At 43.6% G+C, this 13809-nt stretch overlaps 2 protein-coding genes across 4 annotated transcripts; one reads left to right on the forward strand and one right to left on the reverse strand.

The window, feature by feature from the left end:
- Nucleotides 1–1898: 1898 nt before the first annotated feature.
- Nucleotides 1899–6790, reverse strand: LOC147983105 (uncharacterized). Of its 3 annotated transcripts, none has more exons than XM_087542841.1 (4): nt 6662–6790; nt 6442–6540; nt 3031–6086; nt 1899–2436 (listed from the first exon to the last, which is right to left on the reverse strand). In XM_087542841.1, the coding sequence occupies exons 2-4, from the start codon at nt 6451–6453 to the stop codon at nt 2433–2435; spliced, it is 3072 nt and encodes a 1023-aa protein (XP_087398967.1). In that variant the 5' UTR covers nt 6454–6540; nt 6662–6790; the 3' UTR covers nt 1899–2432. The 3 variants fall into 3 exon arrangements, with proteins under 3 accessions (XP_087398967.1, XP_087398968.1, XP_087398969.1); XM_087542842.1 differs by having other exon boundaries at nt 6442–6536; nt 6662–6780; XM_087542843.1 differs by lacking the exon at nt 1899–2436 and having other exon boundaries at nt 3027–6086.
- Nucleotides 6791–9510: 2720 nt separating this feature from the next.
- On the forward strand, nt 9511–13400 carry LOC147983106 (protein FAR1-RELATED SEQUENCE 5-like). The gene is made up of 6 exons (XM_087540641.1): nt 9511–11072; nt 11475–12025; nt 12111–12230; nt 12988–13068; nt 13148–13285; nt 13367–13400. The coding sequence occupies exons 1-6, from the start codon at nt 10110–10112 to the stop codon at nt 13398–13400; spliced, it is 1887 nt and encodes a 628-aa protein (XP_087396767.1). The 5' UTR covers nt 9511–10109.
- The last annotated feature ends 409 nt before the right edge of the window (nt 13401–13809 follow it).

Below are 13809 nucleotides of genomic sequence, written 5' to 3' on the forward strand. Positions count from 1 at the left end.
GAGCTTGTCTTGGTCTTGGTCCCCATCTCCTCCACGCATGGCACAAGCGTGGGTCGCCGTCGAACAGCACAAGGCGGGGCTCCCCGCTATCTCCTTGGCCCAGACGACTAAGCCCTTTGCCACCGAGCTCCTCTACGCCGCCACCGCCGCCCGTCCTACTCCCTTCTTATTCTTCCCCTACCCATCCCAAGAAACGGACGAGGAGTCCGATCCATCGCCAGCCACCAGCCATCAGATCCTCCCACCTTACCACATTGAGGGAGGGTCGTCGGTCGTCGACCCTCCTGGTAGAACCGGCGAGGTCGCGAAACGCCCGGAATCCCTCGTCCCATCTTGCGACCCGGCACCAAATGACTACGAGGTTCTTTCTTGATTCTTTGGTTATCTTCTATTTCTACTAGATTTGTGATGTTTTTCTGCTCATCTAAGTCTGGTGTTACTATTTTGGCCTTATCTAGAATTATCATCCTTTTGCTCATCTAGGTTTAATTCTTTGTGCTGTGCAGGATGTGGTTAGACCTGGTGGTTGTTCGCTAGTTTTGTCGTTGCTCGTTGCCCTCTGTTGAGCTCTTGTAGGATCTACTGTTCCAATTATTGGAAGAAGATTGGTTGGTTCTCCTTTAACTTTGGAACCAGAACAACAAACGGTTCTTCTTTTCTCTCACCAAGGAATATTGCTCCTCTCTCTATGACTCGTGAGTCGTGACTCGTGAGATCGCACCAGTTTAGGCTGAAATTTTGCTGCCACAGATGCTGGTTCTATCATGGAAACAATTAAAGCGAAAACATCAGTTCCGCGCCAGGGCATCGCCAGTATGCACTGCGATACATATGTCTCATGAGACAAGGGGAATTTCATGTTATACCCTGGAGGCGATCCCAGCGGCGCAGCAGTCCCTGGCCCCACTGGTACATCCGCAACGGGTGCCGAGGAGACGGCGGCAAGGTGTACAGTGCTGTGAGGTGGACGAGGCAGCAGGTGTTGGCAGAGCCTTGGCCTGAGCAGGCACAGGCTGAACCGGGCGTCCAGTGGAAGTAGCAGGGGACGTGCCCAGTTTAGCAGCAGCGGAGGCAGCTACCACAGTTCAAACTTCACCAAAGAAAAAAGACGTATTGAAAGACCTCCTAGCCTAGCCTGAGATATCATCTTCTTCAAAGAATTACAGGGAGTAATTAAGGTGAATCAAGATTAAAGGATGCTCCCCGGTCCCTACTTACAAAGAGCAATTCCTCCAAACATGATCCCTAGTAATCACCAGAGGCGCACAGAGAGCAGACGGGACTATTATCGATCTCTGAAGAAATTTCATCTTTAATTATAGCTAGCTCTGCTCATCTGTGATGTTTAGCCTATCATGGCAGAAGAAGAGAAGCCAGGCAAATAAAGCCTTGAGTTTTGCTAGGCATTTGGTCTTGAACATGGTCGAAGCTGCCACTTTAGATTATAGAAGCACCCTGGCCCCATATGGAGAGCTGAAGCTGATCAGCGCCACTTATCTGAATCTGTTGCGGAAATCGTCTGAATTCGTCGAAATGTCACGAAGACACACGTCGGTGGTTGCCCATCGAGGTGCTGCGGGCAAGCTAGTTGAGCAACTTTGTCTGTCATTTCGGTGACATGGATAAGAAGATGGATTCCATACTGCTACTACTTTCCTGCCATGTGTGTACTGGTTCTAGTTGTCAACACCTCCAGTCTTGCTAAGTTCAGAGTTGGCTAAGCCACATCTGGTACAGCCAATAGGACCTAGGATTAATCAGTTAACCGCTTGTGGATTATTATCTACTCTAATCCAAGTCTAAATCTAGTTAGTAAAAACTAAGGGTTTCCAGCAATAGCCAGTCAAGAAAAAATTGATCCAAATTCTACAAGCTTATACGATCAGCGCAGAACAAAATAAAAAGGTACAGTTTATATATGATGACACGCACGAACCACCATTTGTATACAAGTTGGAGGAATTGCTTATAGCATTACAATAATTAGTCTGTACCTGACAGATCACACACCACAACAAACAAATGGAGAGCAGCAGCATAGCAACAGCATGAGCAGGCAGGTCGCTCATGCAGCACAGGCTGAATGCCCTCTCTTATTTATTCTCTCAAAGCTTGTACCATGTATGCATCATCTATCCAACAAGATGATGCATACTTACTTTGACGCTTATATGGCTTTCATCGAGCAAAGCTGAGCAAACAAAACAAGATCAAGACAAACCAAACCAAATCAAATCAAACTGAACTGGAAGATGCACCACCACACTATGGCAATGCAGATGCAGATTTCACACCACCACACAGACCAATAAGCAGCATGAAGTAAGGCAACAACACACACAAGTGCACTCCAGAGAAAGCTTCTGCTAATTAAGCACCGTAGCACCATAGGGTCTACGTGGCTGTAGCGCTCGAATCATGGAAGGAATTGTTTACCTACAATGAAGCATAACAAATCGTTGATGAGAAGATTGATTCCTTAAGAGTGAATTCCATTTTTTACCTTGTAGTTGTACATTTGTGACACATATTACCCTATTTAGTGGAACTTTTATCGAAATGTCAGATTTTGGAGACTTTTAACACGGTTTTACCCCAGTTTTACATTTTGTTTGTTTATGGTCGATAGGATCGGTATGTTGCGTCATTGATTCGTAAAAAAAACTGTAAGGATCGGAGGGCATCATTGGCGATCTTGTCTAAGCTTCTCTTGTCTATCTGTTCCACTCCTTGTGGCCGTCCACATGTTTTTGCATACAGGGCGTCACCTCACACCTTACCTGATGGACACGCATCAAAAAACAAGGGTCCAAAGATTTCAAAAGGGGTATTCTAGATGAATTTTCACTCGAAGGGGTAATTAGTGTCACAAATGTATAAATATGGGGTAAAAAGTAGAATTCACTCATTCCTTAAACATACATAGTATCAAGATCCAGAAAAAGACTAGTACAGATAGAATGGTAAAAGTAAGTTGGCTAGCACACTAAAGTTATTAATGAAAGGAGACATGGACCAAACATATCTTACCTGAGTACGGTGCTTCTTGGCAGGTGGGCTTTCTTGTAGTATCGTGAGTGGCGTGGTTCATAGAGCGAAGGGTCGTGTTTCGCCTCGGGACCGTCCCACTTCAGGTTGTCCCACCAGTCCTTCTCACAGTCCACCTTGGGCCGCTTGCTGGTGCTGCCACTGACGGCCGGCAGGCGGCTAAGGCCCCAGCAGCCCCTGACCTTGACGGTCTCAAGATTGGGCGCGAACATCCTGCTCCTACAGATGCCCTGTAGAGCGGAGAGCTGGTACAGGTGGATGTGCCTTAGCTTGGGAAATCTTATAATTTCCCGCTTCTGTTGGCGCTTAGGGTCCAAAGGAAAGACTTCCTTCAGATCACCGCAACACACGATCTCTAGTGTCTCCAGACTAGGCAAGGTGTCCATATGCTCAGACAAGGGAAGCACATGTATGAGCCTGGGGCAATAGTCCAGGTGCAATAATACTAGGTCTTCGAAGGATCTTCCACTTGGTTGGTATGTTGTACTCCAGTTCCAGATGCAGCGTGCCTTCAGGAGCTGGGATGCCCAGAATGTGCACAAGCGCCAAAAGACCTTCTGGCCACTACTTAGTTGGGGAGTGGCAAAGACAGAGAATAGCTTGGGGCACCTCTCTACACTGCACCATTTGAGCCAGCGCCAATCTGCAGCTTGTGGGCATGGAATGCAAGTGGTGGACAAGCTATCATGCACATACAACAACTTTGCATTATCACACATCAAAACAGGGGCTAAAGCAACGCTAGTACTAATCCTCCGAGTGTTGTGTTGTTCCTGTAACGATCCACTCTCCATCTTCTCTTCATCTTGCATGTGGAAGTACCAGTCTTGAGGACTTGGAGTAGGAATAGGTGGGCAAGCCCACATCCAGCTGGTCACACCTTCGATAGCACTGACAGCTTGCGGGTGCTCTTGAAAGACATCTCTTGCATATAAGTATTGAGCAAACTGCTGCTGGCTCCCGATGCCTTGAGCAACTTCACGGCCACCAACATCAGCTCCACTGGCAGGAGATGAATCAATCTCCATGTATACATAGTTTTCCCTAATTTCTTTCTGAAAGGGCAGAAGCGACCACATGAGCCTTGCATCCACAACAGATATGTACCAATTGAAGTCAAAAGATACAATTCGCCCGGTGCCTAATGGTGAAGCCCCAAATGTAAGGATAGATAATGATCCTGCAGTAGGACTAGCCTCCTTGGTCTTCTCTTCCCAATTATTCTGGCTAGGTGATGCAGATTGGACGGTGCTGATCTGCAACTTCTCCAAAACCCATGTCCTTTTATCTTCTGGTGGCCATAATATTGCACGGAGCTTCTCGCAGTCCAGCAGCATGAGACGCTTGAGGTATGGAGCTTCCACTTCTCTGAGGTCAAGGGTTTTCACTGCTGTGCCCGAGAGGTCCAGCTCCTCCAGGTTCCCCAGATTTCCCCTGAGAAGTACACTCTTCAACCGAGAACAACCCCGGAAGGAGATGCTAGATATCTTGGCAGCAGTTGCAGCTTTGTTGATGAAGCTAAATGACTCAAGCAATGGAGGCAGGACATCGGTGATAAAGCTAGATGTCGTAAGGCTATTTGTACTGGACATATTGGGGAAATGTGCTTGATTATTTGTGTCTTCGTTCTCCATACAGACCGGATCAGCTACTGTTACGCGAAGTACTACAAGGCTTGGTCTACCGCCACACAAATCACTTATGCTCCCATGCTTGACTCCTTCCACATTCAGCTCCCTGAGGTCGACCATCAACCTCTTCATCTTTTCCGACAGTAGCCAGTACCATTCTGTATACCTCAAATCCATCACCCATAGCTTATGGAAACATGACATGTCTTCATTCTGGCTTGGATGCTCATCATCATCTGTGATATTTGTGCAATGGTCCAAATGGAGCAATCTTAGTTGGGCACAATGGACGAAGGGAGGAGATGCAAAACTGAAGGTGCAATGAGACAGATGTAATACACGCAGCTTGCTACTTTGTGAATGTTGGAACATGCCAACTGGCAATATTGATGTTCTATCTGTTGGTGATTCATCTGCAAAAAGGAAGAAGGATGTCACCTGAGGAGGCAACGCTCCAGCCTTATCCTCTAGCAGTTGTTTGTGGGTGGTGAAATTCCAGCGGTTAACAAGTAAATCATATGACACCTGTAGCACAGCAGTTGTTTCCTCATCATATCCTAAACCAAAATCCAAGCACATGTTTTTGTGCAGAGAATTGCCAGTCTCCCATGCTGATGTATTGTCTTGGCCCTGTATAATACCATCGCAGATCCAATAGTTTGGTGCATGTGTCTTCAAGTCCGTAGCAATTTGTGTCATGTATATGAGGCACTCCATGACTATCTTGTGGCTCATATCATCGGGCTGAACAATCTCGGCACACCTGGCAACCTCCAAAGCCTCTTCATGCAGTACATCTCGTATTTCCTCATCTTCAAGTTTAGGAGAAGCATATAATAGAACATCTGTCTGACTCTTCATCTTTCCCTCTTCCCCATCTTCTAGTATTCGATCGAGATCGTCCCGAAACCTCCCGTGCCAGGTCCACAACATCTTGTTACTCAAAAATGTTGTTATTGGGACACCACAATCATACAAATCAATGTATCTTCTGCTCCCGTTGTGAAAAACTACCGCAAATATACTGTTAACAAGTTTTCTGAAGATTTCCCTTCTGATATCTGCTATCACCCCTCTGGAGCCTTCATCTATCCCACTGAAGTCGTCGTCCTCCTCACACCGATCAAAGATGGCCATTACTGAACGCGGAAGCTCCAGCTCTTCCGCGATTGCCTTTTGCAGAGCTCTCATGCTTTTCCATACCGAGCAATCCACATGGATAACATTATCAAACTTGTTCTGTCTTGTTGATGATTTCAGGCGTTGAGCTACCAGATTGAGAACAGCCGATGCTCCAAATCCCTCCCAACCCTTGAAGTAGATCAGATTTCCTTTGCTTGTGTCCTCCAAAACACCAAGTATCTCTCCTGCTGCAGCATCGATGTTTTTTGGCTGGATCTCTATCTTCTGCAGTGTTCAACAATAATAACGCCAAATGAGGTTCGCCATTTTTAGCTTTCTTTCTAAAACTCTTTAATTTCAAACTACAATGTGCATCATAACTATAAAAAACCGTAAATCAATTAAGACATAACTTATTAACACAAATTAAAGCAAGGATCAAGTAGTGCATATAAAAACATGGAAGTGAGTGATAACTGCATAATCACTGATCAAGTGTGTAAAAATTTAAGTACTTTTATATTCTTGACTGTACCATCACTAAAAAATCAAGATCCAAGTAAAGCTCAGTAGCTAAAGAACGAAGTAGGACACAAACTGCAGCATTCATCACTGAAGATAAAGGTGAGTGACGGATTACCTCTGGAGGCATGACGAATCGGACAGGATCTTCCTTTTTGGCTATGATCTAGTTCTTGCTTAGAGACAAGGGCAGCAGCTCCATGCGAAAAATTCCTTCCTTTCCTACACATTTGAAGAAGTTAACATCACTCCTCATTAAATAATTAATGACTACTACATATTTGGATAACGAATTAACTAATCTGCAGATACGTATACAAAATGATTCAGGTTTGTACCTTGATAAATTGCGGTGCTGGCAGAAGCCTAGATGGACTACAGAAGCAAAATAGATCGGGGAGGTGGAAACTGGAAGTTGCATGCAGACATGTGCCTTGAGTAGAAGGAATATGTATATAGCTTTGCTTGCAGTATGAGCATGCATATGCAATTATGCATACACATGAGCTGGCATGCCTTGCGTCTGCTTTGCACGCTTTTTCTTTGTGCTTTATCTCTCTAAAAAAAAGCTGTGAATTCCTTGCTTTCCCACACACCACGTCTATCATCAGATTCTTTGCTTGCTGGGTTTAAAGATACACAGTGTATAAAGGTAAAGATACAAAACAGAATGTTCCTTTGTTGCCTGTCATCTCGTCAGTTAACCAAGTTGTGTATCCGGCTATCTCCCGTCAGCCTTGAACGACAGAAAATGCCATTTTGGCCACTAAGACAACCTCTGAAACATATATTTCGTTAACTAATTTGTATTTGCATATACTTGTACGCCATTTTCATATAGCCAAAATTGCATTTTGGACCGCATATTTTTACCACAGTTGTAACTTGCACTGCAGATTTTTAAAAACATCAAACTGGACCAGGTACCATTGTCGTAAAATTCAAACCGGACCAGGTAATAAAAACCCGAGCCATTTCAGTGGTGTGGACCCACATGTCTGCTTCCATGTTGAGGCCGCCTCATTACTTTGCCACGTCAGGGCAACCTCACTCAAGTGAAACCTATGTTTGTTGATCTGAAGTTCTGGACCATGTCCTGAGTGTCAGTCAATATTTGTCGGTCTACCAACATTTCCGATTACCAATGAGCAATTAGTTGAGACAGCTTGCAAAATGGAATGAGCGAAAGAATTACCAAAAATTCACTGTGTAAAAACTTGGAAGCAACTCTACTTCAGTTTCTACCCTTAAGTTAAGAAACATGGGCAGCTCCTATTCAAAAAAAGTATAATCCAGCTACAGAACAGTGATGGCTTACAGCATTAACACGGTCTCTACTTTTAACAAATACATGTTCTTTAAATTCCCCTATCAAGGAATGAAACACATTAATTCACAGCAAAAGAGAGAAGCAGAAACACCGCTACCAAATTCATGAACTCTCTCTCTCTCTCTCTTTCTCTCTCTCTCTCTCTCTCTCTCTCTCTCTTAGAGGGTGCTTGGATACGTTTTAGTCCCATGACTAAAAGTAGTGGGACTACAACATGCTAGCCTCACCCATGCTTGGATCGAAATACTAAAAAGGCTAAAATCAAGTTAATGAGCATTTACTATCCTCCAAACCCACCAATCCAGAACTCGCCTATGTTAAAGGAGAGGAGTTAAATGAGTAGAGAGAGGACTAATCCACATTTTAGTAGGGGTACCCCTGACTAAAAAATTTTGGGAGATTTTACGGTACATTATAATACACCAGAGCACATGTATTATATGGCCGATCTAACGGATGAGAATAATTGGGCCTTTTTAAGCCCAAGGGTATTTTCGACCTAATTTTTTTTACCTTTAATCGGCCCAATTTGGTCCAGGGGTATTCTCGTCCTACATTTTTTGATTAAATTAATTGCATTAATAAAGCACTTCATTATAGAGTTCCCATCATCGTGCGTATTCTTTTGAATTTCGGTTCGAGCGGTTCGTCCTCTCTCCACCTCTCGAGCCCTAACCTTGGGCACCCTTGATCGCCACCGATCGCCTCCGGCGCCCTCGATCGCCCCCGGCGCCCTCGATCGCCGCTGATCGCACTCGCCGTGTCTACCCCTCCTGCTCCTACTCCCCCTCACTCCCTCCATCGCAAGTCACCCCAGTCGGGTCGCGACGCCAAATCCTTCCCCGAGCGGACGCCACCTTCCCCGACCCGGGAGGCCACATCATCCTCATCGACGTGCATCAACTTTTTCACGCCGGATCTTCGCTGTAAGTGCCTAGCCATCTCAAATCTTTTCTGGTCCCTTCTGCATATAGAACCAATAGGGGTCGGATTTGATTCGGGTTTAGGATATGTCATGTGAGGTTTAGGGTTTATCGTTTCAGAAAGTTGTGATGAGATTACGATTGAAAGGAAGTGTAAGTCGGATGTAGCTACGACATATTGAAGGACTTAGTTAGGATTATGTGGCATGAGAAAGTTGTCAGCAGATTTGGATTCAAAGAAAGTTATTTTGGATTTAGTTAGGAGATACTTTTGAATTGAGTTTCGAGATATTTTGGATTTAGTTAGGAGATAATTATTTTGTATGGAGTTTGGACTTATTTTGGATTTAGTTAGGAGATAATTTGGATTTAGTTAGGACATACTTTTGGATTTTGTTACGAGATAATTTGGATTTAGTTAGGATATAATTTTGAATGGAGTTTGGAGATAATTGATCTATCAGGGTGGATCTATCAAGGCATTTGAAGGACTCGTGGACTTTGGATTTAGTTAGGAGATCATCAGTTAGAGCTAGTACAATCAATTACAAATTTCTGGATTTAGTCAGGGCATATTTACTTACAACTTTTGAAGGACTGAGTTAGGTACATGAATCCGATATGAAAAATTAAATCAATTATTTAAGCAGAGTAGTGCATAATTTCGGTAACGTATGCTATCCATCCGTAACATTGACTATCTGTTTCCGCTGGCAGCAACGACATGGAAGATAAAGGCAACGATGGCAAAAACTTGGGTGATACAGGCAAGGACGACAAGGACATGGGTCATAGAGGGAACAAAGGCAAAGGCATGGACCCCAAAGGAATGGATGGTATGTGCATGGATGATAAGGATAATGAGGATGCAGGCAAGGATGGCATAGACATGGATGATGTACACATACAAGGTAAAGGAATTGATAATAAAGGCATGGCTGGTTCAGACCTGAATGAGTGTATGGAATACTTAGAGATTGTGAAGAAGACGTTCAGGACTGAGGAAGAAGCCTACATGTTCTACGTAGGCTATGCGAGAAAAAAAGGATTTGGTGTTAGAAAGGATGATCTGAAGTACAGGGGTCCGGGTCCGAAACAAAATGCATACAGAAGGACATACAAGTGCTGCAAACAAGGATGGCGGGCCCTTAAGCACTTTTACAGAACTGAAAGAAAAAGAACACCGAGGGGTCTTTCTCGGTGTGGGTGTCCCGCTCTTTTTCAGGTTCAGCTACAAGATAGCAGTGGCCTCTGGTTCATCAAGAATTTTGTGGACAAGCATAACCATCTGTTTGTCCCTGCTGACCTGACTCCGTACTTGTCGGCTCATCGTAGAATGACTGATGCATAAAAGGCCGATGTCATAGAGTATGCTGTCGGTGGACTTCGAACACATCAGATTATGAATGTAATGGAGAAGAATGCGGAGGTCCCGACAAGCTTGGATTTATAGATCGAGATCTATACAACCATGTTTCAATCCAGAAGAAGTGCAAGATAGAAGGCAGTGACGCTAGATATTTGCTCACCTATATGATTGCACAGAAAAAAGCAGACCTGGAATTCTTTTTCAAATACACAAAAGACAGCGAAGGCCATTTGAGAAACATATTCTGGGCTGACTCACAATCCCGCATTGACTATGTTGCCTTTGGTGGTGTCGTGGTGTTCGACAGTACATATCGGTCTAACAAGTACAGGTTTCCGTTTGTTCCATTTGTTGGTCTGAACCATCACCGCAGCACAGTTTTGTTTGGGGTCGGTCTAGTTTCAGACGAGACAGTTGCATCATACCAGTGGCTTCTTCATGTATTTTTGGAGGCAATGTCCCAGACGGCACCAATTTCAGCAATCACCGATGGGGACGGTGCAATGGCTAAAGTAATAGCTACTGTCTGGACCGGAACAGATCATCGTTTGTGCACGTGGCATATCGAGGAGAATATGGTGATGCACCTCCGCGAGGAAAAGCTGGAGCAATTTAGGGAATTCATTTACCGTTGTTGGGATGTTGATGAGTTTGAGAAAAGATGGGAGGCTTATAAGGTTCGGTTCAAAATAAAACCAACTGGCAAGAGGTCGTCATGGGTTAACAAGATGTACGAGCTGCGACACAAATGGGCTGCTGCGTACACAAAGGGTAGATATTTCCTAGGCATGATGAGTAATCAGAGGAGTGAGTCTCTCAACTCAAGGCTTCATGTGCACCTGAACAGGAAGATGCAGCTTGTTGATTTGTTGCAGCATGTTGAGCACTGTGTATCCATAATGCGTAAGACTGAAGCAGCATTAGACGCAGTAGCAACACATACGATACCCTTCACTAAGCTGAATGAACACCCTCTGGAGATTGCTGCCTCTTATATTTATACAACTGTGATGTTTCCAAAGGTAAAGCGTCAGATTGTCGAAGGGACAAATTGGCAGGTCACGGACCGGGTAGCATGTGATGGTTTGGTCGTCTTTGGAGTTTTGCGCAAAGCCCCATATGATAAAGTCCCATATGGCAGGGATGCTAGAGAATTGCAAGGTAAGGAAGGTAAGTATGCTGAGGACTTGCATGCAAAAAAATTGGATGCTGAGGATCCCAATGACTTGGAAGGTAAGGATGCTGAGGACTTGCATGCAAAAAACTTGGATGCTGAGGATCCCAATGACTTGGAAGGTAAGGATGCTAAGGACTTGCATGCTGAGGATCCCAATGACTTGGAAGGTAAGGATGCTGAGGACTTGCATGCAAAAAACTTGGATGCTGAGGATCCCAATGACTTGGAAGGCAAGGATGGTGTGGACTTGCATGCCAGAAACCTGGATGCTAAGGATCCCAATCACTTGGAAGGTAAGGACAGTGAGGAGTTGGAGGCAAAAAAGTTGGATGCACAAGGCGTGGATGCTAAGCCTGTGGATTTTATATATCACGTGACTTGTCTGTTTACAGGAGCAAGACTGGATGATGCAGCTTGTAAATGCAAAAAGTTGGAAAGTCAGGATTACCTATGCGCACATATATTCTGCGTTCTGGATCATCTTGGTGTACGCACATTTCAAAAAAAAATTGTCAAGAAAAGATGGACAATGCAGGCCAAGCCAGCGTTCCCTTCTTCGAGGACTGCGAATACTCATGTATGGTCTGATCACATGAATAAGTATCATCAACTACGCAACATGGCTAGTGACGCTTTATTCACAGCCGCAGCTAGCGGTTCACAGTCAGAACAGGTGATGGAGTTCCTCCAGAGTATATTGGTCGATGGAGAAAAAACTGATTTGGATGAAGGCCATAAATCGTTTGTTCCTTTGCCGGCATACTTCTCTGCTGCTCGCGAATGCTGCACTGATGACGTGGAAAATCCAATCAAAATAGTTCCAAAAGGGAGACCAACTACCGAAGAATCGAACAAGAGGATTAAATCCAGGCGCGAGCGGATGAGTGGGAAAAATGCAACGAAGTTAGTGCACATGTTTATCTCATTGTTCATTTCCATACATGCTTACAATGTTAATATGTTCTCTCTTTTTCTTCAATTTACTCAGGAACAAATCGGGGAAATCAAAGGTCACAAGGAGGAAGAAGCGAAAAGGCAAAGACTCAGAGACAGAAGAAGACACAGATTCAAATATAGAAGAAGAGGAAGATTTAAAAAAAGCAACAAAGTTAATTCACATGTTTATCTCATTGTTCATTTCCATACATGCTTACAGTGTTAATATGTTCTCCCGGAGAGTGTTCACATGTTTTTCTTCAATTTACGCAGGGAAAAATCGGGGAAATCAAATAGCACAAGAAGGAAGAAGCAAAAAGACAAAGACTCAGAGACAGAAGAAGACACATATTCAGATATAGAAGAAGAGGAAGATTCAAAAAAGCAACAAAGTTAGTGCACATGTTTATCTCATTGTTCATTTCCATACATGCTTACAGTGTTAATATGTTCTCCTGGAGAGTGTTCACATGTTTTTCTTCAATTTACGCAGGAAAAAATCGGGGAAATCAAATAGCACATGGAGGAAGAAGCAAAAAGAAGAGACAAAGTCAGATACAGAAGAAGAGACAGAGGCAGATACAGAAGAAGAGACATAGGCAGATATAGAAGAAGAGGAAGATTCAGGTACAGAAGAAGAGGAAGATTCAGGTACAGAAGAAGAGGAAGATTCAGGTACAGAAGAAGATGAAGATTCAGATGTAGAAGAAGAGGGAGATTCAGATGCAGAAGAAGAGGGAGATTCAGATGAGGAAGAAGAGGAAGATTCAGATGCAGAAGATGGCGGGCTAAGGAGGGCTAGAAAGAGACCATTGGAGGTTGCAGAAGAGGATTACGCAAAACCAAACAAGTGGGCATTAGCACAATTGTGCATACGTAAACATGTTTTCGAATGCTGGCTACAGATTCATCTATTTCATTTTTTGCAGGAAACGCAAGGGCGCTCCAAATGTCAATGCTGGGAGGACGAAAAAGAACGATGACAAGGGTGTGCGAGGAAAACCAGTGAAGTTAGTGTCTGTACTTACATGTCCGCTCTATAAGTCGGGTATTTGCTAGTACTGTGTTGACGTTTCTTAACTTTTCCAGGAAAGACTATAGTAAGGGCGGTAAAGAACAGGCCAAAGGGGTGATGAAGACAAAAAGGCCTGATAGGAATGTACCACAGGCTGAGCGAATAAGAGCTGTCAAGTTATCTTCTGTAGCTATGAAGAGAAAATCAGTGAAGTTAGTGTTTTTTCTGCTATAGTGTACTGTACATGCTCAAATCTTCTTTGCTATCCTATTAACAAACGTTGTTTCATGCAGGAAAGCTAAAGTGAAGTCGAGACAGGATGTTTAGATGCACAGGGTCAAGCAGAGAAAACAAAAGGATTTCGAGGGTCGAAAAATTGAGAACAAACTAAAGTAGACAGTTTTCCATGCCGTGATCCACCTTGTTTCTCATGTATTAGACCTATTTGATGGACTGCCACTATTTTTCTGAATTTCTCTTTTGATTGGTACACCCTCATTTTATTATGGACGGGTCGACATGGTAGGCTAGTTATGATTTATCAACATTGATGAAACAATGCATTTTTAGTGCAGTTGATTTTCTATATTTTTTTTTCATTTTTTACATAAATATATTGCTGAAATTTGTTGAAAGTGTTGTCAAATTTCATACTTAAAATATAAAATAGAAACCGAAAATTTATATATATAAGAAAATAGAACATTAATAGAAAATCTCGTTTTCAAATAACATT

The sequence above is a fragment of the Triticum urartu genome, chromosome 2A (genome assembly GCF_056163025.1).
Source record: "Triticum urartu cultivar PI428250 chromosome 2A, HENAU_Tu73, whole genome shotgun sequence".
Taxonomy (NCBI): Eukaryota; Viridiplantae; Streptophyta; class Magnoliopsida; order Poales; family Poaceae; genus Triticum; species Triticum urartu.